The 25,732-nt window shown below is 39.7% G+C and overlaps 1 protein-coding gene and 1 long non-coding RNA gene across 3 annotated transcripts in view; one reads left to right on the forward strand and one right to left on the reverse strand.

The window, feature by feature from the left end:
- Window positions 1-963: 963 nt before the first annotated feature.
- On the reverse strand, window positions 964-10,899 carry LOC310892724. Of its 2 annotated transcripts, none has more exons than XR_014578330.1 (3): window positions 10,468-10,829; window positions 9,846-10,010; window positions 964-9,132 (listed from the first exon to the last, which is right to left on the reverse strand). It is a non-coding gene; the product is annotated as an uncharacterized lncRNA (long non-coding RNA). The 2 variants fall into 2 exon arrangements; XR_014578331.1 differs by lacking the exon at window positions 964-9,132 and having other exon boundaries at window positions 9,156-10,010; window positions 10,468-10,574; window positions 10,772-10,899.
- Window positions 10,900-11,536: 637 nt separating this feature from the next.
- GSAP (gamma-secretase activating protein) overlaps window positions 11,537-25,732 on the forward strand; it is a 48,265-nt gene continuing 34,069 nt past the window's right edge. Inside the window, exons 1-11 of the mRNA XM_083820869.1 lie at window positions 11,537-11,766; window positions 14,913-14,986; window positions 19,076-19,132; window positions 19,823-19,892; window positions 20,268-20,324; window positions 20,450-20,538; window positions 20,935-21,004; window positions 22,090-22,139; window positions 22,893-22,997; window positions 23,943-24,002; window positions 24,664-24,707. Of these exons, the coding sequence (XP_083676995.1) occupies window positions 11,682-11,766; window positions 14,913-14,986; window positions 19,076-19,132; window positions 19,823-19,892; window positions 20,268-20,324; window positions 20,450-20,538; window positions 20,935-21,004; window positions 22,090-22,139; window positions 22,893-22,997; window positions 23,943-24,002; window positions 24,664-24,707 (761 nt within the window). The 5' untranslated portion in view covers window positions 11,537-11,681. The remainder of the gene's footprint in view (window positions 11,767-14,912; window positions 14,987-19,075; window positions 19,133-19,822; window positions 19,893-20,267; window positions 20,325-20,449; window positions 20,539-20,934; window positions 21,005-22,089; window positions 22,140-22,892; window positions 22,998-23,942; window positions 24,003-24,663; window positions 24,708-25,732) is intronic.

The following is a 25,732-nucleotide window of genomic DNA, read 5'->3' on the forward strand; positions in this document are numbered from 1 at the left end:
ATATGTCTTTATGGTACCCTAACAACTGTAACCTTACTTCAGAGTGAAGTCACCCAACAATCAGCTAATTAGAATTAAGGCACTCTTTGGCGCTTTTAGCTCCTAAATAATTCAAACTGCTTTTTTAAAAGGTGTATTTACTTTTTTTGTTGTAATTTTTTTTCCAGCCTGGGAACATCCCTTGAGGCTATCATTCATGGAGTCCTTCAAATAAAATAGTGCAGAAGCATTCGCTCTGCACAATATGGGAGACAAAACTCAGCAGCTAATCTCTTTAGGCTCAGTGCAGGAAGGAGACCAGAGCATTTCAGCTGAAGTCCTTGAAAAATTGAGAGCACAAAAGCTAAGCAAGCTTCTTGCTCCCCACACCAAGAACCTACTGGTTGTGTGCCAGCACCAGGCACAGCAGGTTTGTGTTACCACTCTTCCTCCTGTGCAACAAACAGGTAGGAAAATGGGCTTGGCAAGTACTGAAGCTATGGACCTTCCTACTGGGGCCGAGCAAAACAGTTCTCTCGATATTCTGAAGCCTTTAGTGTGGAGGGCACCAAGTGCAGTCTGCTTCTCTAGAGATTTTGCTGTCCCCACCAGTCTGCTGTCCTAGACAAGTGCTACGTTTCAGTTCCTGTCAGTTCCTGACAAACACAGGAACTGCAGCACAAAAGCAACATGTGATCTGCAATTGATAATTAACCTTAGATGGGTTTTGTGCCTGTGAAAAGCAAGCCACTCATTTACATGCCTTCATAGGAGATACTCATGGAAAGTAAAGTAGAAAATGAAAATTAGAAAAGCCAAGAAAGAATTTGACAAGCAAATAAGTAGTGCCATAAGACAAATTACAGGGAATCTTATTACAATATTAAAGATACAAATTGTGGATCCATGAGCCTCCCAGCAAAATAAAAAACAATTACAAAGAATAAAGACTCTGTATAATATGCAGTCATAGAAAAGCATGGAGAGGCATAATAAGGATGATATGAGGTAGAGGATAGGTTTTCTATGGAGACATTAAACAGACTCCTTGCTTTAAAAGAAAGATGATAGGCAAGGTAAACATGATAAATACATACAAAATCCTGATTAGAGTGCGACTATGCTCTATTTTTCTTAAAGTGAAAACTAGAGTACAGCAAGCAGAATCATGAGGCAGGAGAATTGAAAACACAGATGTACTTTATCCCATTTACCCCACCATGAAACTAATTGTCACAGGATTTTCTGGATGCTAAAAGAATCAATAACTTCCAGATTGTTTTGATCCACATTTTTTCTAATCTGAAAGAGTTACAACAGAAGAAAACATAACCTTTTATGTTTTTATATATGCTTTCTCTTAGCATCTCAGACTGGTCAATGTCAAGAGGCAAGATGCTGGATAGATGGACCTTTTATCTAACCTAACACAGTTAATCTGAGGTTTTATGCAACATAAATAATCACCCCCATTTAGCCTTTTTTCCAGAAGAGAACATTGGCTGAAATCACTTTTATTTGAAATAAAATTAAGGCAACACCAGGAGGAATACAGAGTAAATAACATAGATGTTAATATAAACTGATAAATTTTAAATCGGAAACCAGCAGGATACATCCAAATGCACTTTAAGAATGAAAATGTTCATGAGTTAACATACAATCTTTCTCATTTAAATTGCCTAATTGTCTAATAGTATCACCAGTCTGTAGTGGAGCACATGTATGTATCTACAAAATTAACATTAAAAAGGGTTTCTAGAATGCAATGAAAGTCTTTATGACAAGGTCAGGTGGTTGACACTGTCTAACGACAGACTTATAAAAGGCCTACCCATGGCATGATAGGACAAACAGCTCTGCCTATCTGAAGGAAAACCATGCTCCTTATCATCTGAGAGTGATGATGAAATGGAAAAACACATGCCTATACCTTATTTCTGTTTTTTAAAGAAAGTCTTTCAAAGTCTTTCTTCAGAAGTTATCCAGGAAAGGCCATAAGAATGATCCAGAGCATGAAAGAATCTTGTCAGAAGACAAATTGAAAAGATTAATTGTGTTTAACTTAGAAAAGAAAAGAACACGGAAGACTAAAAAGTACCATAGGAAAGATAGGGCAGGAGTTTGAATTTAATTCAAAGAAATTAAATGATGGTAGTTTCTTAAATAATTCTCTTTCTTACTTCTTTCTTACTTCACATGTACTCACTAATTAGACTGTGGATAAAAAAGATCACTGAGGCCAAAATTTAAAAAGGAATTAAACATTTTTATGGATTACACAAAGATACAGAGTGCTAATTAGTCTGAATACCTTGCAATATTAAATGTTCAACTTTGAGCCATAAATCTGTCTCTGACTATTTAGAGATCAGGATGAAACCTAACTTCTAAAGCAAGTGCAGAATATCTTTAGTTGACAACTGCAGGGCTTCTTGCACCTTTCCCTGACACTGTTGGGATTGACTGCTTCTGAAAGAACAAGGAATGGAGTGCAGGAGAAAAGACGAGAGAGGAGGCTGGCCAGTCTGTGCTTGTAGGGAACTTGGCACAGACATCTATGGCAGCAGTGTCCCGAAATGAAGGGAAAGAAGCTAGAAAAAAAAAAAAAAGAAAGGAAAAGAAAAAAAAGAAAGGAAATGACAAGGCATGAAAACTGCTTCTTCTAGAACATTGGACTCGATGGTGTTTGCTATTATACCTGAGGACTACAAAAGTGAGCTGGAACGAGTGGAAGAGCTAATCCAGTTCTAAAATTAGTGTTTATTGCCATGGAGCCTTCATACAACTGATAAGTAAGCAAGCACCCTTGTAGATACTGCTTGGGAGTATCAAACTTGCTAAATATTGGCTGACAAGAACTGTCTTGGGGTACAGTAAGGGAGCCTTCTCCTCTGATCCCAGTAATGGTGGCAGACATGGGCTGCTTTCCACCTTGGCCGTGGCCTGCTCTTGGAAGAGAAAAAAGCTGAAGTTCAGCTTCCAAAATAGCTGACGTGGTCCTTTCTGACCATGTCCTTATTGTTAGTGGACCTCCAAAAAAAAGGAAACACGTATGTGCCTGCAAGACTTTTTTGTAAAATTGAGTTGTGACAATTACACTCCGTGTGTGAAGCTAAAAAAAGAAACAAGAGGGGGAAGGATGCTAAGCTATATATGTCCTGTAAGCACCTTCTACATGATCTCCAAGATAACCTCAAAGAAGGTGCATTGCTATTACAGTGATCAAGTACATAGAGGAAGGCAACTACAGTAGAATGAAATGCTACTACCTAGTTTAGGGGAGGTACTTAGTTTAGTTAGTTAGTAAGTCCCCTAAACTTAGTTAGGTACTTAGGGGACTTACTTTAAGTAAAGGGGAGTCCCCCCTTAGGGACCTACTTTAGGTACTTAGGGGAGGAGAAAATAAGGAAATGAAAGAGGTACGTAACATAATATTAATATATTTTGGAAAGAGGACACATCAACTTTATCTATTTAGCATCTTTATAAATGGAAGAGTCATTCAAACAAACTGAAAGATAGTAGACTGATGAAAGTATTTTTGATACAGATTCACCTTGCTACCCAGCTCCACTAATGACAAAAAATTTGCTTCAAAAAAGGTATCGACCTGCATCAGAACAAAAAAAAAAAAAAGTTGTTAGGGACAACAACAGTAGTTATAGATCAAGAGGTTTTATTTCTGTATATTAAGGATTTTTTGCATCTTCTCCTTTAACACCTAATAGTATCCATGCCTATGATACCAGTGTAGCTAGATCACTGAGCTAACCCAATATGACAGAAATGTCCAACAATGTTATTTGTGATTGACTGGCTAATTCATGACTGCACAGCATTTTAAAACAGTTATAATCATAGGCTGTTATGAATGTTCATAATTTAAATTAATTTTCTAATTCTCCAGAAGATTTGTCTCTTCCCAATGGGTGGAAATATTGACATAACTATGACATCAAATAACACAGTTCGTTATTGTCATATTGAGCTGGTGTAATCACCTAACACTGCAACAACATTCAACTTAAAAACAATTATGTCTTGTTGAGAAAAAAAACACAACTACTTTCTTTAGTAATAATTCTTATGATTCAGAAACTTGGTGATGGCTTTCTTCTGAAAATAAATGAACTCTCTCTCAACATAAGGAGAATTAAACGATTTCACTTATAGATGTAAAAACCTAATATAAGTGCACTCAGTTTATTGTGGCACTGGAAGCAGAACCAAGCTGCATATTTTTCCCTTGTCTTTGTGTTTGTAACATTGTAAAAACAATATATGCATCCTTAGGACTCGATTCTGTGACATTTATACCAAGTCCAACTGAGCTGGCATAAAGCCTGCAACATCATACTGATGAGAATACACTCCCCAAGCCAGGTCAGTGAATAAAAGCTCCTCACACGAGCAAGGCTATAAGAATAGACTGCGGGAGGTCAAGGTCAGTGGTGAGTTTTGGCTGAGTCAGGGCTGGAGGATAAGGCCCTTATAGATCCTATAAATAGTTCATTGTCAAAAGGAGTCAGATTGAATTCTGAAAGTATTTTGGAAAAAAAAAAACACTACTGTGTGACTAACGAAGTACACCTCCCTAACTCTCTCTGTTTATTAATGTGACATTTGTTTGGAACTAATGTGTACAATAAATAAGAGATATTTTTAGGACGTGCCAGGGAAATGTATTCAGATTTTGAGAGAATAATTTGAATGTATTTGGAGTGTTGTACTTTATCAAAGGAAAGGTTGTTACAACATACAAATAAGGTATTAAAAACTAGTGGCTTCTGTGGATTCCAGCGGAAACAGGAAATCAGGCAAATGACTCTAAGAATGGGATTTTCACACCTGACTTATATCAGCTCAGAGCTGATGTAAGACTCCTCTTACTGTAAGTGGAGAGAAGCAGGTGCCCCCACAGACAAGTAACCCCACACTCAGGCCAGCAGAAGCTGAAGCAGGCCTAACTGCGCCCCAAAACCGGGAAGAGCAGGGGCGCCAAGGGCCTTTGCCCACCATGAGTGGTTTGTTCCCACCTCTGTACAGTATCCTCATTATTGTGGGTGTAAGGGTTCAGTAAACTTGGTGGGTAGGTGATTTTACTGACACCAGTCCCTCCTAACACCTGCTTTCTCTCCTCAGGGTTGTTTTTCAGTGGGATCACTTCTCTGGTCTGGAAACTATGCCTGTGGTGGATGGGCAACGGAGAAGAGCAATGCTGGGGAAAAATGACTGTTTTGTTCAACCTGAGAGCTAGAGGAAAATGTTTGTCAGACTACAGCAAAGGCTCTGAATGAGCCGTGCAGGTCTAACACCTCACTGCTGCCAATACAGGGAGGTCTTCAGTTCTGTTCCCCTTCCTGCTGCCAGCACCACGTTACCACCACTTCCTTTTGCAATGGCTCTGGCACGTGTAAAAACCCTCTGTGACCTGAGACACCTCAATCACCTGGCAGAAAACAAAATCATTTTTAAAAAAAGTCAATAGATTTTATGTGGGTTCATGAGTAGAGCTGGATCACAGGTGTCATACGTACAGCAGAGCTGGCAAACATGGAGATGGGATGACCTGGGGATGAGGGTAGGAGAAACAAATCAAGCTAGGGGAAGTCTGACACCATCCTCTCAACGGTCAGGAGTTGTTAGATCAGCTGCTCATCAAACCACACCCTCAGGGCCTCTTCTCATAGCATGCTACATGAGATCTAATTGCAGGCAGACACTGGAAGGGACAGTCCCGCTTTCCTCCAGGCCTCCAGCTGCACGTTGCTGGTAGGCATGACTGTAGATGGGAGGGGAGACGAGGCCCAGCAACCACAATTGGGTTGGATTTGTAAAATGAGCCTTAAAATAAGTGCCAAACGTAGGCTGTATCGTAGAATCATTAAGGTTGGAAAAGACCTTCAAGATCATCTGGTCCAGTCATCACCCTACTACCAACGTCACCCGCTAAACCATGCCCCTAAGCACCACATCCAGCCTTTCCATTGCCCTCTGGGGTTCTTATATTTTTTCATTAACTAGCAGGAGCCTAGACAAAGAAGTCATACTAGAATCCTGTTTTCGAGACTGTTGAAGCTCAATAAGATGAAATTCAACAGATGCATTCATCCTGTGCTGTCTCTGGCTGTAGTCTCCACTGTACCACGCTGTAGCCTTGCATTTTGAAAGAATGCATTTGTATTAAATATATATATATATATATTTTTAATAAACACAACAGTGAAAATGAAAGCACATCTAAAAATGAATTGGAATTGATCTGCTGATAAATGCATTATTATATCTCTTCCTTAAACAGTAGTGAATCTGTTGCAGAGTATTGACAGTGCTCTCTTACAATACAAAATGAAGTCAAAGCTGAAAGATCACAAAGGAAAAAAGAGCAAGTTTCAAAACACTACTGGCTAGTCCTAATGAGGCTATAGCTGGAAGAATAAACACAGAGCAAAGAGTTCCTTCAACAGCTGTTGAGACCATGTGTGTTCGTAGAGCTTTCATCAGAGCTAGTAGGGGTTATTCTGTGAAAAGAACAAAGGAGCCTTAGAGCCTGGGCCACGAAGAGAGAACTGGCGGAAACAAAAAGGCCACTTGGGATACAGCCACAGATTGCGTTTGGCCCTGGTCTGTTTCCCTCCCTCACTTTGAGGAATACCTTAATTGTTTTTGAAGTCTCCTCAACTTGAAAGATGTTATTGGCTTGAGAGTGTTATTGACTTCAATGAAACTGTTTAAAGAATAAGGTACTGCTCAATATGAGCATGAACAGCAAGACAGATCTTTTTTTCATTAGTAGTTAAAAGACTATATCGTATGATTAATTATTAAACAAAGCATAGAAAAGACATGTCCATGAAGCACTGGGTCTGTGTTGGATGCTGACTGACTTCAGAGAAACTACTCCGATTTATGTTGATATTCTGTGATTAAAGATACTGAATAAGATGTGATTCTCACACTGAAATAAAGATATTTTACTATACCACCATTGAATTATGGCCTTTATTTTTACTATAAAAATTCTGATTTCTAATTGCATCTTATTTGTGTTTAATAAACATATTGACCACCTCCATCAGGAAAGCAACTTATTTATATTTTCTGTTTTCAACTGGTTGAAAACATTCTTCAAGGAAACAACTGTCTAGACAAGATCACAATAAATCCTCTGTTGCTAGAGTGGTGGGAAAAGAGGTTGTCCTTGGTAAGCAGCGCTTTCAAAAGCAGTTATGAGCTGTTTGCCAGGCTGCCATGAGTTTAAATAATTATTTGAGATATACGTTCTGGTGGTTCCCACTAAGATAAGAAGTCTTAAGTATAATTTTCTGATGTGGAACACATTGATGATTTATGACTTTATATATAGTTTTTTTCTTCTCACCATGATAGGCATGAACGAATCTTTATTCTGTTGAGAGCCAAAAAGTATGTTGCATGGGTTAATGCCAAGTTGGCAGTCAATGCCACAGCAACCTCACGCTTGCTTAAAGTTATGATTTTGTAATTCCTGCCACATTAACTTTTTGTAGAATAAAGATAGGCACATATGCAATTAGCACAACAACTTTTGTCAGTGGCAGAATATCCTGATGTTGGTTACAATATGATCAGTAGGGCTGCCATCCCTTGCTGGTGGTAAACTTATTAATCCTGATTCTGTTCAAGATCCACTTCAGCTAAAAATTCCAGGGAGATCCTCCCATTAATAAGATAGGAACAGATTCCTGATTTAAAATAAAAAGGTAGAAAAATCTAATCAGTCAATTTTTTCTAAGAGCTTTATTTTCACATCCCTATACTGCAAGTTGCTGCATCAGGGTTGGCTCCTGTGCCTATACACAGCTTTAGTCTCAAACCTAAACTATGATCATCAGAAAGGGAAACAAAATATAAATAGAAAGTGAAATTCATGATTTGATTTCATGATGTAAGCAAAAAGGAAGCAAAAATCAGAAATGGCTTATAACACTAATTTCACTTGGCACAGATGAGTATGCTGTTTTTTCTTTTTTTTCTTTTTTTTTTTTTCAAGACTACATCAGGACCTCTGTCTTAATTCAAAACCTGCTGAAGTAAATGTAAGGTTTTTTTTTGTTTTGTATTTTTTTTTTTTTTAGATGTTTAAGACTTTTTCATCAAGCTTTTAATTTACTGTTTGTAGATTGAGGTGGTATTTTAAACTGCACTATTACTTGAAGTATGCCGAATGAGTCAGTTCTGTGGTTTCTGAGGAATGTGTTGTGCTTCTAGGAATTCAGCCTGGATATTTGGTTCTGCAGACATGGCCTATAACATGTAGAGCCAGACTGTCAGTTCAGGGAATCATGAGTTTTATAGAATGAGATCTAAATCTGTGAACTATTTTTTTGCAGTTGTGAAGGAAATGGGTATTTGCATTGAACATTAAAGGTGGAAGTGAGAAAATAAAAACAGCAGATAACAATAGGAACACAGGAAGAGAAAGAAGAAACACCATCCCAGTTAGAAGTATTTGGCACTATTCAGGTGACAGCTGCTGTAGCAAACACTTAGTGAATATCTTGAGGAGAAAGAGCAGGAGCAGATTAAGTTTCCTTTGTGTCATTGCAAATTCTCATGCAGGACAGTTTGTTTGCTCTGCCGCACCTTAAGTGTCAGACTGTGAAACCCCAAATCTGCTATTGTCTGTTGTTTCTTGAAAGATGGGGTAACTTGTACATGTTAATAAAATAGGCACTCTGAGTTTCACTTTAAGGTTAATGCTGAAACCAGTTGTCAACATTTTATAATCTTTCTTATGATAGTTTAAAAAAATCTGACTGTAAGAGTTAATTCAGAAATTGCATCACTTTCTGCATTTACTGTAAAGCTCATTTATTTGACTGGAAATGTTTCTAGTATTATCTGTATTAGACAAACACACAGGCAGGCAAAAAAATTGTTATTTATTAAATATATTTTCAGGAACTAAATGCAGATATAGGTATTCCTAATGTACGTCATGACTGTAAATTACAATGACAAAGTTAAGCTCTCAGAAATAAGAAATTGCCAAATACGCTGTTCATACTAGATAGCTGTCTTTGAAATATCATTCATCTTGTAGTATGCAATTCTTGTTCCTTAATATTTCACTTTTATTTTGTTCATAGGGTGGATCAGGTTTTAGAACTGAAAGAAGATATAACAAATGAGACTGTTATCTGAACCAAAAATGGTTTTATTATCATTTTTTTTAATATAAGTTTCTGTATTTTTTTTTTTTGAGGAAGAACAAAAAGCACAGCTAATTACTTAATGGAATCAAAATGAAATTCCCAAGCACTTTCCAAGAGTCATCAGCAGTGCTGGATATTTAAGAGTCACATACCTCTACCACTGGAACCAAAACAACTGGCAGAGGTAATATCTTTTTATACGGATAAGCCACTGGAGAACAGTGGATTTTAAATAATTTGCTGGACAACAGAAGAGCTCAGGAATCCCAACCTCAGTTCTGTGAAGACTATCTGACTTCATTTCTACACAGGTTATAAACCTCTGTCTTGTCTTTCCAGATTTCCTGTCCCTTCTGTTCTGGCTCTGTGCTCCTATCAATTCCTTCAGCTCCTGTTGGTAATGTCTTCCCCAGCTCTACTTGGTTGCTTTTCTTATGTTCCTGTGTCTCTGAACCCTGACAGTCATGTATCACCTCATCCTTTCCTGTTTCTCAAATCTTTTCGTCCGTCAAGCTACCACTTCCTCCTCCTTCTCACTGAAAAGACAGGGAAACTTCTGAGAGAGCTTCTCTTGCCTTGGTTTCAGGGACGAATATCAGAGATGCTATGCACATGCCAAGACTGAACAGATCTCCGCCACACCCACTCGTCTGTATAGCTACTCACCAGCTTACATCATATGAGAACATTTTCATTTTCCTTTAATTGCGTTGACCAGCTTAAGTTCCATGGCAGAGCCGGCAGTTACTCTGGTTAACTCCTACTGAAAGGCCTTTCACATATTGCACAAGATATTCTTCTTAGAAGAACAGCATCATCATATGATTCTGTCTGTAAACATTAGAGAATAATTCATCCATCAACTATGTGGGCTGTCTTTCAAAAACTGTACTAAGTGACACAGTTGATTTTGAAACAAGAGAACCGTGACAGTTTTTTTTTCCTTCTTTCAAAGAAGGACCATCAGACCGGGCAGCTATATTTGATTTTCTTTCTTTTTGCTTTGCATTTGGAGCGCCTACTGTTATAGGTACACACCTCCACATTTTTTGTTTTATGGTAGGACAATGTAAAATTCTGCCAGTTGGCCTCATCCTAGCCTTAACTGAACTCTGTAGCTCTGGGCACAGGAGATTTTCTCCATGTGAAAATTTCCCTTTTTGCGCATAGTTAGAGAATCAGTCATTTCTTTGGCTTGGCTTCCCTCCTTTGCTTGCTTCTCTTTTTGAATCAACTCCAAATCTTTTTGAGTCAACTCCAAATACTCATAATCATGAATTATCCCTACCTCATCTCTTAGAAAATGCATCCATTTGGGATCTTATCTCTGTTTTCTGCCTCTGTCTCTGAAATAAATATTCCAGATTCTTGCACAATCACTTGATCCAATGAGCTCTAAGAAAAATGATGATTATGAAAGGTATGATAAACTTGTAAAAGTAGCCAAGAGAATTTGAGAGAAAGCACTTTTGCTTTGCAGCTGATTGTCAACTTGCCTCTCAGCTGGACTTTGCAGTTGTACCAGATTCTGATCTGGCCTTTATATAGCTCCAAAGCTTAGCAAGGAAGGAAAAAACTTGGTACTGGATTACCTCTTAGAACTGGTTCAAGCTGTTCTGTACTTGCAGTACGGTGGTTTGGTGTGCGCTATTACAGCCCATCCACTTTTCTGCCACTTTTAGCTGCTGACATCAGACGGCATCAGAAGGGAAATGGTAATTACAGGCGTGCTATAGATAGCCACGAAGCAGCATCTTATCAGCACTGCAAGTATTTTCAAACGCTTAAAAAAAAAAAAAAAAGTCCTTAAGTTCACGGTAAGCTTTACCTCCTTTGCTATTTCACGATTTCAAGGTGGATGAACAGCCGGATCAGGCCAGGCCTGGGCTGAGAGGACATCCTGAGGTCCGAGCTGGGCTGCAAATGCTGTTTGTAGAGACTCAGCCTGACTGACGAACAACTGCAATGTGCAACCTGGGAAAACAGGGACTGTTAATGGAAGATGTCTAACACGTCTAAGCTGAATGTGAGACTGGCAACCGATGACCAAGGCCTTTTAACCAGCGGCCACCAGCTGCCTTCGCTTTGACACTTTGACTACACAGGCAATTCCTCAAGGCGCTGTGAGTCAGCCAAGCTTACAAACAGCAGAGATACGCGTCGGGAGGAGCACTTCCTCCAGCTCCACAGCTCCGACAGACAAACGACAGCCTGCGGGTCCACCTGAGCCCACACCCACACGGCAGCCGGGGCGCAGCAGGCTCCGCAGCTCCTCTCCCCGCCGTGCCCCGCAGCACGGAGGGGGCCGGAGCGAGGCGGGCCGGCGGCTGAGCGACACCAGCCGGGCCCAATGCGCTCCGAGCTGCCCCGAGGGGCAGGCCCATGGCGGCGGCCGCCCCAACAAGAAGCCGCCTGGGCGAAGCGGGCAGCGGCACGGCCGGAGCAAGGGGGGGGGAACGGGGCCGCCCGATGGCGGCGTGAGGAGGCGCCGCCGCCGCCGCCATGTTCCTTCACCTGGCGGCCGAGTTCGACCTGCAGAGGGATGTGGGGCCCTGGCTGGCCGAGCGGGGTTGGGCTGCGGCTCTAGGTAACGCCGCGGCGGGGGGCGCCGAGGAGAGCCCCGGCCTTTCCTCTTTCCCTCCCTCCTTCCTTCCCCCCTTCCCTCCCCGGCGCGGGTAATGGCGGCGGCGTTGGGCTGCCCCCGGCCGGGGCAGGGCAGCGCGAGCCCAGCCTCGCTGTGGGGGGCTCCGCCCGCGGGTGCGTGCAGCTGGGGGGGCGACAAATTTGGGGGCTTCAGGGCGCTTTTCACATCCCCAAAGCTCTTCTGCACCTCACATCTGATTCCTTCTTCCTCACGCTTTTTCTTTTTCTCAAAAAAAGATTTTTTAGTACGACCGCCTCTCCCACCCTACTACCCTTTCTGAGGAGTCTCCACAGCCCCACAGGAGTCTCTAAACCCACCAGCCAAAAATAAATAATAAAAAGCAACACTTTCGTCTGCTTCGTGAAGGAGTGCTGATTAAAATTAGGTAGCATTGGGTGTCACGCCATAGAGCAGTAGTGAAATTAGCGAGCGCTTGGTGTAGTGGTGGTTGGAAAAAAAAACAAGAATGACCCCACTGTATTCTTGGCCCTGTGGTTTTTCACTTGTGTTTGTTCTCATTCATCTGCAGGGAAGTCAGTTCAGCGCTGTTTTTAAAAAACTGATGGAAAAAGAGAGAATTTAAACCCCATAACAACAATTACTTCAATAGAAATAGATGGTGGTTGATGCGCCATGGCGTGAACTCAAAACCTCAAGTCCTTTGGTTGCTTTTAATTAACTAACCTGCTTCACATGTTACGGGGATGTTATCAAATACTTCTTTGGAGCTTCTTTTTTGTAAATCAGAAACTATCATCTTTTTTTTTTTTGGTTTTATAAAAACAAAGTTAATTCCCAGGCTGTCTCTGATGAAATCTGTTAAAAGTTATTTCACGTATACAAGACAGTTTACTGAAGAACAGTCAGTGTGCTATCCCCTGAAGGGTTTTGAGGTAAAATTCTGAAAATCTTGTAACATAATCAGTTCACCTATGCATCCATGTCATAAAGATACCAGAAGGGTGCTGACTTGTGTTTGGGGAAGGGACAATCATTTCAAGCTTTCTAAAATGTAATGCAAGCTTTTTGTTCAGTAAATGAGCCTGATAATGCAGAATCAGAATTTAGATTGGAAGGCGTATCTGATCCAGTACTAACTTCTCTGTATTGCGTTTTAACTTCTCTGTATGCAGACTTTTTCCCTCCCCTAGTGTGATGCTCGCTTTTTAGGAACGTGCAGGTGAGAGGTGGGAATTTGTAAAGATTAATTTAAGCATCAAAGAAATACCTATTCACAGAAAGCAAGTAATTTTTAGGAGCCCAGATGCTTTTGTGTCAGTAACTTCAGATGCTGTACATATATATTATTTTATTTACTGCCCTTTATTTGAAAGCCCTTGGTAGTGTGTGAGAATTTCTAATGGCATGGGAGCTGGGAGTAGCTATGATCAAGGGAGGGAAGTGGTAGGTGAAGAGAACCAGCCTTGTTCTCTCTTCCATTTATTTTTGTATGAGCTGCGTATAATGGCCTTCAGGAAATCAAACTGCATTCTCCTGAGTACGTTGATAAGAGTTGTTTGCTGGGCAGGCAGGTTGGGTTGGTTTTTCTTTTTCTTTTTTTTTTTTTTTTTTCAGCCCTTCATCTGCTAGTCTAAGCTGTGGAGATGAGGAAGAAGTGTTAATTCTACATGCAAAGTTTTACTGCAGGATTTCCCAAGGGCAGGGATGGTTGCCACTTCTTCTTTGGCTACGTATTCCCACCGACAATGTACAGTGACATTAAACTTGTTTCCCAAACACAGCTTTTTCAACATCTTTAAGATCTCTATGTTGGAAAATCAAGAAATTCATTGGGACAGAGGTTTCTCATGGACCTTCTTCTCTAGCTAAATCTTATTCTGAGAAAGTATTCTGTGAGAGAGGTGTGATTTGTGTAGAGGATGTTGTAATCTTGAAAAGTTTGTGGTGGTTGCTAAATTCTGGGAAGTTTCTACTAAAAGAAGAGTGGAATGTATGGTTAGCTGAGACTTTCTCAGTTGTCACTGGCTAACCTTAGCATAGTGGTATTGTTGTGTACTTTGAGTGATCTGAAACCAGGAGAAAGTGGTGTGTTTTATGCACGTAAGGATTTTTTTTTTTGCCCTCCCACAACAAAATTATTTGCCTCTGATATTTCTAAACACTTTTTTTCTTGTCACCACAAGCTGTACAAGCTAATTTGTAGTATCAGATTCGTGAAACTAAGTTTCATGCTGCTTACTCCTGTCCAGGCACAGTGATAACTGAAGTAAGCAGCGTTGAACTTGCCTAAAAGCTTGCCAGGAGTTGTGGAGAGTTCTTGTTCAAGCTTACCGAGCTACCTGTATCTTAAAACTGGGGCCAATCCTGCAGCTCTCAAGCTTATTAAGAGCAAAATTCATTCTTCTAATGAACGTTCAATCTGGGATCAATAAATGTTTAGTGCCTGCAGTGATTAGAAAAGAGAACGCAGAATCAGGAAAAGATGCGTTTCTGGCATGTGGAGTATATTTTCCTCCTCCTCCTCCCCAATGTTTTCTTGTCCTGCGTTGCTTAATTCCCTTGTAGCTGTAAATATATTGCATATATGTTTTGTTTGGTCTTGTGGGTCTTGTTGCTGTAGAACTAATCTCTGAAGATGTGGTTTATTTCCAGGTATTCCTTTGGGAGGCTGAGGGGACGGCTGGGACAAGTGACGCTTTTTCTCATGCTTAGTTCTGTCTCCCTGTAGTGTTCTGAGGGTTGGAGCACAATTTAACCGTTTGAATCGTGTGTAAGGGATAAATGCAATTTTTGTTTTCTGGGAGTGTAAACCACTGAGTAATCACATTCTATTTTCATCAGAAAAGATTGTGGCAATTTAGAATTACAATTGTAATGAGGAGGTAGAAATTTAGAAATGTAATTATTTTCTGTGTGCTTTGAAACCTTACCTATTTTGTTTTGAAGTTTGTGAGATTTAAATCATAGTCTAAGAAATATTCTGTCTGTCTTTACAGAAGGTGGTAATTTTGGCATGTACAAATAAGTATTTATATGTAAAAATGTACTTAATACCTTTGCTTAAATTGTGCATATGTATGATAAACTAACTCAAGTGAAAATCTTGTGCCTTTTGATACTTATTTCAGATACTTCTGAGAATTCATCAGCACTCTACGTTGTAAATGTTGAAAGAAATGGAAAAATTATTTATACCTGGAAGGTAAATCTCTCTTGGAGCTTAATGAAAATATTCCTGAGAATATCACTATATGTGTGCCTACATTTACTTGAGTCTCTGCATCTTATTTTTTTTTTTGGGGGGGGGTGGGGAGGTGGAGGTGGAGGTGTTATAACATGAAAACTTGACTGATTACTTGGAGGTTTGGGCGATGGGAAAATATGCATCTCCACTTCAGACAAAGGTTAAGAGTGATGAAACAGAGTAAAGTACTGACTGACCCGATCAGGTCATAGGGTTTTTGCTGTTGATTTCTTGGGGCCAGAACCTCACCCTGCATGACAAAAACATTTCTTTAACAGATAAACGCTTCATAAGCAGCACATTCTTTCACTCTGAGAGTTTCTTAGGGAGGTCGGACTCTTAAATTCACTGCTGCAGTTAAACATTTACTCCTACCAATAAGTATGTTAAGATGCCATAAATGTAACACTAACTCTGCTTCTATTTTTCTTTTTTGTTATTTTAAGAAGTTACTTTACTGTAGCACTTCATTGCAAGTACTAGGAAGTAATCTTAGTTTATTTGATGTTTTGAAGTACGTAGCACTATCATTTTTAATATAGGAGTCTGCTCTCATGGCATATATATTGCTTTTAGATTGAAATTCATGTAGTTCCAAGGCTTTTCTAAATGGTTTGGGAAGGCTTCCCGTTGAGGGGACAAGCTGCGGTTCTTTTCTGTGCAGCTCAGAGAAATCTGTAAACCCAGCTGGATTTTGGAGGGTCTTGGTTCTTGGGAGGTACGACTGGAGACAGCAGATTGCAGTAGGATGAGGCTGTCTTGCATTCCCCTCTGGCTCAACAACGCTAAAACTCTCCAGCTTCACTAGGGTTAAGGGAAGAGGTGAGGCCTTCAGCAAGGTATAGTGCACTTCAGCTGTGGGTGGATGTTTCCTTTAGCACCAGCGTGGGGAGGGGAGACTGTAAGGCAACAGGAGTCATAAAAACAGCGCTCAACAAAGTGTCAGGTTTTTAAATATTGCTCAAATCTCTAAAGATTTAATAAAGGCAATCCATCTAGCTCCTTAAAGGAGATCTGTGTATGTGTGATGTTGCTGCTTTCCAGCACCTATGGAATATCACACTGAGCTTGGAGTAACTCCTTTCTTTCTTGGGCTTTTGACAGCGGAGTCCGGCTGCCTCGTGTGGTGTTCCAGCTCTTGCAGCTGGCAGAAGGGGGTGAGATTTAGCTCAAGGTTTACGCATCTAAATGTAGGTGTCTGCTCGCATACTAGATGTCTAAGATGCCGTTACAGTCAGTGCAGATCTGGTCAAAACAGGGGAATTTAGAGGAATGGCTGCCTGTAGCCTCTGCTTTGGGAGGAGGTGTGTGAGGTGGAGAAGGTGGACAAATATTTGCCAGGCTCTAGTGAATGAATTGGCCAATGACTTGAAGGACGATTCAAACACCTAACCCTGAACCTGGAGGTAAAGCCAATGCCAAAAATGTTCACTGCTGTTTCTCTTTCCTGATTCAGGGAATAAAGTGACCTCTGCAGCCTGTGTGGTAGGGATGGCTGGGTGACAGAGGTTGAGAACTAGAGGTAGTGAAGTCACAGCTCTGCTGTAGTTCTCACCTCTGTTATGCTAGCCTGAAGGAGGTGCTGCTGCCCCTTACTTTCCTGTTCTCTTACCATTATAAAGTAGTCTGATCTTTTTCTTCTTGAATGAGTCAGCCTGCAGAAGGAAGAACCAACGTCTGGGTTCTTTCTGTATTGGGAACATTGCTGACATACTTGGTTTGCTTTACTGTAAGTGTGGTTCATTGGTTGTTTTTTTTCTTTTTTCACACTTGCTATGGGCAAACTGGAAGATACTTCCTGGAGTGTTTTCACAAAGAACAAATGTGTCTTAAGGTGGTGTTGCATTAAATATGTGATCCTTCTCCCAGTGGAAGTTGTTCGTAGTGTGTGGTACGCATTTCTTTCCTGCCCCTTTCTTTTCTGTCCTTGTGGTGACAAGAAGAACAATGACTTACTAGAATGAGCCCAGAGGAGGGCCACGAGGACGCTCAGAGGGCTGGAGCACCTCTCCTACAAAGACAGGCTGAGGGAGTTGGGGTTGTTCAGCCTGGAGAAGAGAAGGCTCTGGGGAGACCTTAGAGGGGCCTTGAAGTACCTAAAGGGGGCCTGCAGGAAAGCTGGGGAGGGACTCATTGTCGGGGGTTGTAGGGATAGGACAAAGGGGGAATGGCTTTAAACCCAAAAAGGGTATAGTTAGATTAGATATAAGGAAGAAATTCTTTACTCTAAGGATGGTGACACAGTGGAACAGGCTGCCCAGAGAAGCTGTGGCTGCCCCATCCCTGGAGGTGTTCAAGGCCAGGCTGGATGGGGCTTTGGGCAGCCTGGTCTGGTGGGAGGTGTCCCTGCCCATGGCAAGGGGGTGATGCCATGAGATCATCTTTAAGGTCCCTTGCAACCCAAACCGTTGTATGATCAATAGAAATTCTGCTTGTCGGCTGGAACTGTTGGTACCAACTTAGATGTAAATTAGTTATGTCTGTATCAGCTGCAGAAACACCTTGGACAGCGATATCTTAATGCAGGACTGAAATTTTAGGACTGATTTTTATTTTTTCAAGAGTAGAATGGTATTTCTAAATGTCTCTTCACAATTAGAAGACCAAATGCCTTTCCCCTGAAATCAGGAGGGTAGAGAATGAGCTTTATTTTCAAGCGTGTTTCAGAGTATTGCATAGTACTGTAGATTTGAAAGCGTCTGTCTTTCGTGACATTGAAAGTTGGCATAAAGCAAGATGTTTATAACAGAGATGAGTGCTAGTGCCAGTGCTTCTACTTCGCAAAGCTAGAACAAGAATCTTTGCAGGAAACCTGAAAGCAAGTGTATTAGCTGCTGCACTGGACTGGACGCGGATATAGCCCTGCTACCAGTCTTGTAAAATATATTTTTCAGTAGTAAGTACAGAGGATGTTGGAGTTTGACACATTTGGAAAGAACGGCTATTTGTGAAATCCCTTGTTTAACCTTAAGCTAGTAGGCCTGAAGCCCGTGCCTTAACATAAAGGCATTTTGTTTCCCTTGTTTAAACTAGAAGTCAAAAGAATTTTGTCACTGCCACAACAGTAATGAAATACTTAGAAATAGACCCTTGAGGAAGAGAATACTCAGGCTTTTGCTTTAATTTCACAAAGCAGGATGCCATAACTCTGTAAATAACCATAGATTTCTACCCTTTCCCCCCACCCCTCAAGCTGTAATTAAAAACAATGATGTTCATTGTTTGAGTACAAACTATGTGGCTGGACTTAATTCCAACAGTTTAGCAATTTAGTGCATATACCTAGAGTATCTTGCGTTAATGGATTTCAGCTTGATTTGAAAAACAATATATGCTGCAAGGCAAAATTATTATTTTTTTAAATTGAAGCAGAGTTTGCAAATTTAGAGCATATTAAAGGGTACCAGAAAGTAAGTTTTGATCTGTATAGTCTTAGGGATGTCCCAAATACTGCATGTTGTTATCAATAAGCATGGCGTCATTTGAGCTTGTGAAACCTATTTAGCCTTTAAATAATTGTTTCGTAAGGTAGAGCTGAAATCCTTTTTCCAGCTTGCAGCCAGATCCCTGGAAGCTGTGTTTGGTGATGTTTGATGTTTTGTGATGTGTTTTGGTGTGATGACCCAAGTCTGTGAGATTTGGAATACCAGCCTTAAATCTTCCTGGGGCCAGCATGGTGTCTCCTTTCATTCCTGCAGTGAGATCTCTTCCTTGCTGTGTAACCAAAAGCAGTTTAGAACCGAAGTGAGAGAGGCAAGTGGCATACGGCACAGCTAGTGGGCAGCGGATTGGCTGTGTTTCAGCTTTGTCACGTGTTAATTCTGAAAGGGGAGGAAAAAAAAAAAACACCACGTTGTTCTCATTCTTGCCTCTCCTTCTTGGAATTAGATAATTAACTGCCTGTATTACAGGACAGGGAAGTGTATGAGGGTGTGTGCCAAGGAAAGGGGGGAAAAGAGGAGAGAAGGGTAGGAAAACAAATGAACAAACAAAAAAAAATGTTTAAATTTGTATGCACATTCAGTGTTAATTTGTTATCATCTATAGGGAAATCAGAGAGATACCCATATCGGACTGTACGACCTTCAAACTAAGGAAAATGAGGTGAGAACAACACGGTGCTTCTACCTGGTGAGGATAATGCTATAGCACTTTAGATTTTGATGCCTTGCAACACAGTATGTCATCTCCATAAGCATTTAAATGTTTGTTTGAAACAGAGGAGAGAAATAGAAGGTACTCACATCATGCTCAGCAGTATTAAGATTACAGAACATGTAAATGACTTGGGAGTAGTAGAGTGTCATGTCTGGAGTCTTGATTTCTAAACAACCAATTCAACATTCCCTCTGAAACGGAGCATGTGCCCTTAAAAGTAAATGATTTTTTGTTCTGTATTGCCAAGTGTGCCTCCTCGGTCTGTCTGGTGCTGCCACTTGTGAGAAAAATAGCTAAAACTGAATGCACCACAGTTCAGTGGTTTGAGCCGTGACAACGAGTCTTTGCAGGTGTCCCAAAACAGTATGAAATGGGTAAAATTTAAAAATGATGCAAAGGTTTGCTGTACAGCTCTCGTGGCAACTACAGCTCAAAAGAACCACTAAGAAACAAACAAATGAGAGAAAGGAGAAGTGATACAATTGAGGCTTGAAGTTCTTCTGACTTAAGAAGGATTTGATCTAGAAATAAAAAGGTGAACTGCTCAGTGGTGTTTTCCTAAGGAGGAGTAATTAAATGGTTTTCTTTATGTAGTTAAAAATAATAATTTATTATTGCTAATGTATTTCTCTGTAGCATCTCTATATGTTTGAGAGAGATCTACGCATTATCAGTTGTTCAGTCAACAGTGAAAGGACATTACTGGGTAAATATGTTTCCTGATTCATCTTTTTGTCATCATTAAAAATGATTTAGGTTAGTTGTATGATACATTTGGGTCTATAATTACATTTGGGTCTGTTTTGAACTGTATGTTGCTCACAGCAGTGTATGCATTTGAGTGGATCCATCACCAAAAAATGTAGGTAACAATACTATCATTACTGTTACATTAAAAGAAAAATCTCCAACACACCCCTTGCTCACTTCCCTCACCTGCATTTATATATGCCTCCTACATCTGGAGGAGCTTCTGTTGTTTCTTAAAATGCGTATTTTTGTAAAATGTTTGTGATGTTTGCTAGCCAAGAGTGTTCAGTAAGATTAATAGCATGCTTGCTGTGTTCTTTTTCTGGATTAGCGGTCAGCTTCCGTCAATACACAGAGGAAGAAAGAGTGAGTCAGCTGTTACAGTCAGGTACTACAACTGGATTGTTTTAATACTGTTAGAAATATTTTATTCTTTCTTGTTTCTTTTTTTTTCTCTTAGTGATAAAACTGTATATATAAAAAAGGCTTACCTAAAACATGTTCTTTTTGCAGTATCCAAATATTTAACCTTGCTAATTGAAATTCATCCCGTTAATAACGTGAGAGTCCTGAAGGCTGTAGATAGCTGCGTTCGAGTACAGGTAAGTCATTCAAGTAATCTGAATGCAAACTTTTTTAATCCACTGTGCTAAAGTGAAAAAGTGATTGAGTGCAGAAAAGTCTCATGTTTCTTGCAACTGTTGTAGAGATAGTATACCAATGTTTTCATTACATTAAAAAAAAAAAAGAGAAACCTTATGAAATGTTAGAGTATTTCCTTAATGTGAAGACTACTTTTTTCCCCTCTCTTGTCTCCCTAAGCTTGTGATAGTGATTGATGACTCAGTCTGTAATAATAGCTGTTCTTATTAATTGAATGTCATGCATGTGCTTGGCTTTATTTAAATATATGTAACTATTCAGCTAAATAAATACTTTAGATAAGTGCTGTAAACAACTTTAGTTATTTACTTACTTTTGTGAAACTTTCTGTATAGTTTCTTTATCCAGTTGAAGGCAGAAATACTTCTACAGAAAGTCGCCTCTTGCTAGTTTCAGAAGATAAATGTGAGTTAATATTTCAAAAGTACATTGTCATTCTTCTCCTTTAAGATGACCGTCATGGATTGTTTTTTGATAGGCTTTTATTGGGGAAAAAACAATGAAAAGGAAGTTTGAACTATCCTAGGTATCCTGAATGTCTTTCAAAAGCTATATGCTTTAATGAGATTTTTTTCAGTGTTAGAAGAATGGACAGCTCTGACTACGTTTTTTTCTTGGTTCATGCATTCATCAGTCATCTTAAATTTTAAAAAAGCTACATTGTACTTTTATAATTGCCTGTAGAAATTTAGAGCAGCCCCGTTGATTATGACAGATGGGTTCGGACTTAATAGCATCACAAGGGGGATAAGAACAGGGCAAAGGTTCCTTGGATTCAGCTGAACGTTGCACGTTGCGCCTAATGTAGTGGGAGTTTCAGCCTAATGACTGAGAATGGGTAGAGGGGGACACTTGCAAATGGCAGTCTTGCCTTTACTCTTATCAAAGACTGACATGGATTTTCTCATCTTTTTGGAGAGGCCTGTCTTTTCTGCTAAGCTAGATGCCAACTGTTTAGGTAGCTGGAGTAAAGTAGGCAGAGTTAATCTCATAATCTGTTCACATAGGGCTTTGATCTATATCAGTCCCATTTATAACATCTGTTGGATTAATTTTGCACCTTTGATATAGGTAGACTACCGATAACTATTAGCAGCTTTGCTTGGGAAGGCTTGCGAGGGTACTCCTGCTAGGAAGTGAAACGTGGCTAGGGCAGCATGCAGCCGTGCATGCTCTTTCTCTGCAAGCATTCTCCTTGGCTTGGTCTGGCATGTTTCATGTAGCACTCTTCTGACAGAGCTGCAACGATGTGGGCAGAGGACTGTTTGCCCTGGGTGGTACAGCTGATGCCACCCTCTCTCAGGAGAGGAAGAGTCCAGGTCTCTGCGTAGGTGCCTGCACTCATACATCAAATACCTCCTCTTGCACTGAGTTGAGCTTTCTTGGGTCTAAGGGGTTCCCATAATGTTCTAAGAAGTGAAATTGTTTGACTATGTAAAAGCACGTTAAAAATGTATGTTTTTACTGAAATGTTTTTTATTGTTTTAAAGATATTGAACAATTTGATATTTGTGTTGTTGTGGAAGAAGAACACAAAGTGGTAAGTCTCAAAAAATTCTTGAGTTTTGAGGTGTTTTTGCTTTAATTGAAAATTTAAGCATCTATCCTTTAATTTTAGCTAGTTGTATTTGTAACTTGGCAACTTACATTGCTAACCACAAAGCTGATTAAAAAAATTTATCAATTTATGAGGAAAGTTACTTTTTTGTTGTTGTTTCTGAATGTGTTTGAATGTTAGAATTTGGAAGAAAACAGTGTATATTTATTTTTAAACCATTCAGTGTACTTGTAGAGTCACCTTCCTGACTTTGCCTTCTGGGAGTCCAAGTGTCCCAGGAAAAGATTCATTAAAAAAAAAAAGACATGAAACTTAGACTCTGAGTACTGTGAATGTTTCAATCTTTTTTTCCCCTCTAATTTTTTTTTTTGCGTTTTAAACATCAATTTATTTTCAGCAAACTGAGTGTGCATGTTCCACTTAAAGCACTTAGTAAGCATACATCTAATATAGTAACAAAATGTGTCACAAACCCCGATGTTTCATTTTATGGAGAAAATGTAGGCTCTGGAAATACTTAGTAGTTGAAGTACCCTGGAAACTTTCCGACCTTGAACCTGAGCATCTTGCACACAGCAGAGGTGGACCTTGTACTGCTAACATGCAGCGTATTCCCTTCAAGCACCATAGTATTTGAGCCTCTTCTGTCACTGCTCTTCTCTTTAAAGCACACTCTGTGTGTAATCATTACAAAACCTTACTTGATGACCTCTAATGCTCTTTCTTTCCCTTTAGGTGATTCAGAACTCAGGTCAGCTTCCAAGAGCCAGAGTTGCAGATGATCTCATTTGGGCACAATGGGATATGACAGAACAGAGACTCTTCTACGTTGTTCCAAAGGTGAAATCAACGTTATCCTAGTGGTTTTGTTCCTGTCTGTCTCATGACAGTAAAGTTTTCTGAGTGTGTGATGTAATTATAGTGTGAGTTTGGTTTTCATTATAGTCTGTCTTGTTATTGTCTCAAATAACCCAAATCAAAAGCCAGGCTTGCTTGAACAGCCATTTGTGCATAGTAATTGCAGGAAGACTGATAGTCTCAGCGCTTCCTCTAAAAATGGATGGGTTTGTTAGCTTTCTTGGCTTTAAAAAGGTCTTTTGTTCAAAAGGATCTGAATCTACTAAAAGCTGTGGGGAGTGTATTGCCTCTGTTTTACAGAATTCACATCTAGAAGGTACGTTGTACACAGGCTTACTGAATGAGGTTACAGTCTTGGCTAGAAATGCTCAAATTCTTCAAGTTTTTTTTCTTTGCTTGTTTGTGTGTTTCGTCTGAGGGACTACTTGCATTTGATGTATTCTGCATAAATGAAAGTCTACTTTTCTCAGCTTTTCTTAGCCACTAAAAAAGATGTGTTAGGAAATAACAGGAAGTGAACCACGATGGAGAAACATATTCCTGTTTTTGTTTCTCAGATATCCTTTTTGAACTGACCAAAATAAGATATGGTTCCTTTTGCCGTACAGGTAGCTGCGAAAAAGTTTTTGTTTAACGTTCTAGAATGTGTGTGTGTGTGTGTGTGAGAGACATGCAATGCTGTGCTTGAAGTGAGGGCCCACGCAATTATAGACGATTGGTAGATAATGATCTGAGACAGGAAGGAAGTATGTCAGAGTGCCATTGTGGGGGGTTATATGTGGTTTTTAATGTCTTCTTTTGTCCCCTAACTTCTGCATATTTGTTAGCAAAGCGTGTTAAGTGTGTAGAACACCGGGGAATCCACTTTTCAGTCTATGTGATGTGCATGTTTTTTATTAGTTAAAGAACATATCCTCTTCATTCTAGGAATCAAGGTGTACTTTAAAATGTGTCCAGTTTTATCCTGATGAAAATTTTAACTCAATAGTAAGTAATTAGTATTTTATTATATGATAGTTTTGAGTTGGATGTAATTTTATCTTCCAGGCACTGATAATGAGATCAGTTTCAGTGTCTGTTCAATCGTCAAAAACAGACATTTTGCAGAGGGAAACTAGTTTCGTTTTTTCCTTTTTTTTATGTGTTTTGTTTTTTGTTCTCATTTTGTGTTCTTTTCAAGAATTTATTCATGCATATTCAGATTGCACCATAGTAAGGTAATTTCAGTGGAATTGCACAGATACTGACCTAGAAGTATGTGATATTCATGATATTACCCTGATCTTATACTTGGGTATTGAAAAGCAGGATTATCAAATGCACTAGACAAAAACTGTGGACTACTGAGGCAGTTTTAAGTGAGACAGAAAAATCTGTTGCTGTCAAAAGACAGAACATAAAAACTAGAAAAACTGAGCATAATAGAGGTTAACTATCTCACAATTTCTATATATATATGAGTCTTTTATGATTTTTCTGAGACAGTAAGGACTGTAGAGGATATATAAACTTTTTTTTGTCTTTGTTATAACATTGAATCTATTGCAATGTGTGTGGCACATTCTACTGGGCTGAAATGTTAAACATAGTTCAGTAATCATACTGATCTCACTAAATAACAGGTTTGGTTTTGGTTTTTGATTAACAGCTGGAATCACACCTGGATATTTCTGTAAATGACACACGAGTAAAGTAAGGATTTGTTGGTTTTCCTTTTACTTCTCTTTATAAAATCTTAGTCTATATATTAAAATTTGGTTTAGAACCATAGTATCTTTGTTTGGAGTTACCTGTGTGGGACAGGAACATAAGAATAATTTGAATGACACATTTTTGTGTCCAAACCTCCAGCTCTTCTCATTTTCATCAAGGTCAATGGTAAAATGCAATTTAATCCTTGACTGCTTTTTTGGTGCTACTTTTGAAAATGATTTGTCTGAAGAGCTAGCCATATGTTAAAACATAATTTCTCTGAGTATTTGGTACCTATTTAAAGAGATTTGCTTCGGTCTTGGACATGATGTAGTAGTGATGTGGAAATTCCTGTCAAGGGAAGCTCTCAATTTTTAATTGCTGTTGCATGTTTTACTGGGCAGTTAACCAGACCAGTAGCTCCTTTTTATTGTCCACGAGGCACTGCCTGTGCTCTTTTTGTTCTCCAGCGTGCTATTTCCAGGCAGCCCGCAGTTTCAAAGGGTGCGACTGATATGATTCTGGCTGTGCCTACAGTGACTGCATCTGAGCTTGTCTCCTTAAGGCTCCCTTAGGTTCCCTCTTAATTGAGGAAGAGCAGGATTTCGTAATTCATCCCATCCTCGTCTATCTACAGTTAGTTGAATTTGCGTTCCAAAAGGGCCTGTCAGATATCAGTAACTGTTCAGATATCAATATCAGTTCAGATATCAATAACTGAAGGTAGCTGAGTAGCATCCTACCCAGAATGGGGTGCTCAGAATGTCTCAGCGCTATGCAGAATGCTCAGTACAGTGCTACTGCACGTGCAGGTTGCCCTAAATGGGCAGTATATACTCTGGCTGTTAGTACTGAAAAAAATCCAACTCTTCTAAGAGCTTCAATATTTTTTTTTTCCAAAATTCTTACGGAAACCTCGGGTGAATCTCACTACAGGATCATAATCCTTTTGAGAAGGGCAGGGGGTAGCCAAACCAACCAACCAAAAACCCTCAACCCCAAAAAGCAAACGAACCAATCCAAAC

This window comes from Anser anser (genome assembly GCF_964211835.1).
Source record: "Anser anser genome assembly, chromosome: 1".
Classification (NCBI taxonomy): Eukaryota; Metazoa; Chordata; class Aves; order Anseriformes; family Anatidae; genus Anser; species Anser anser.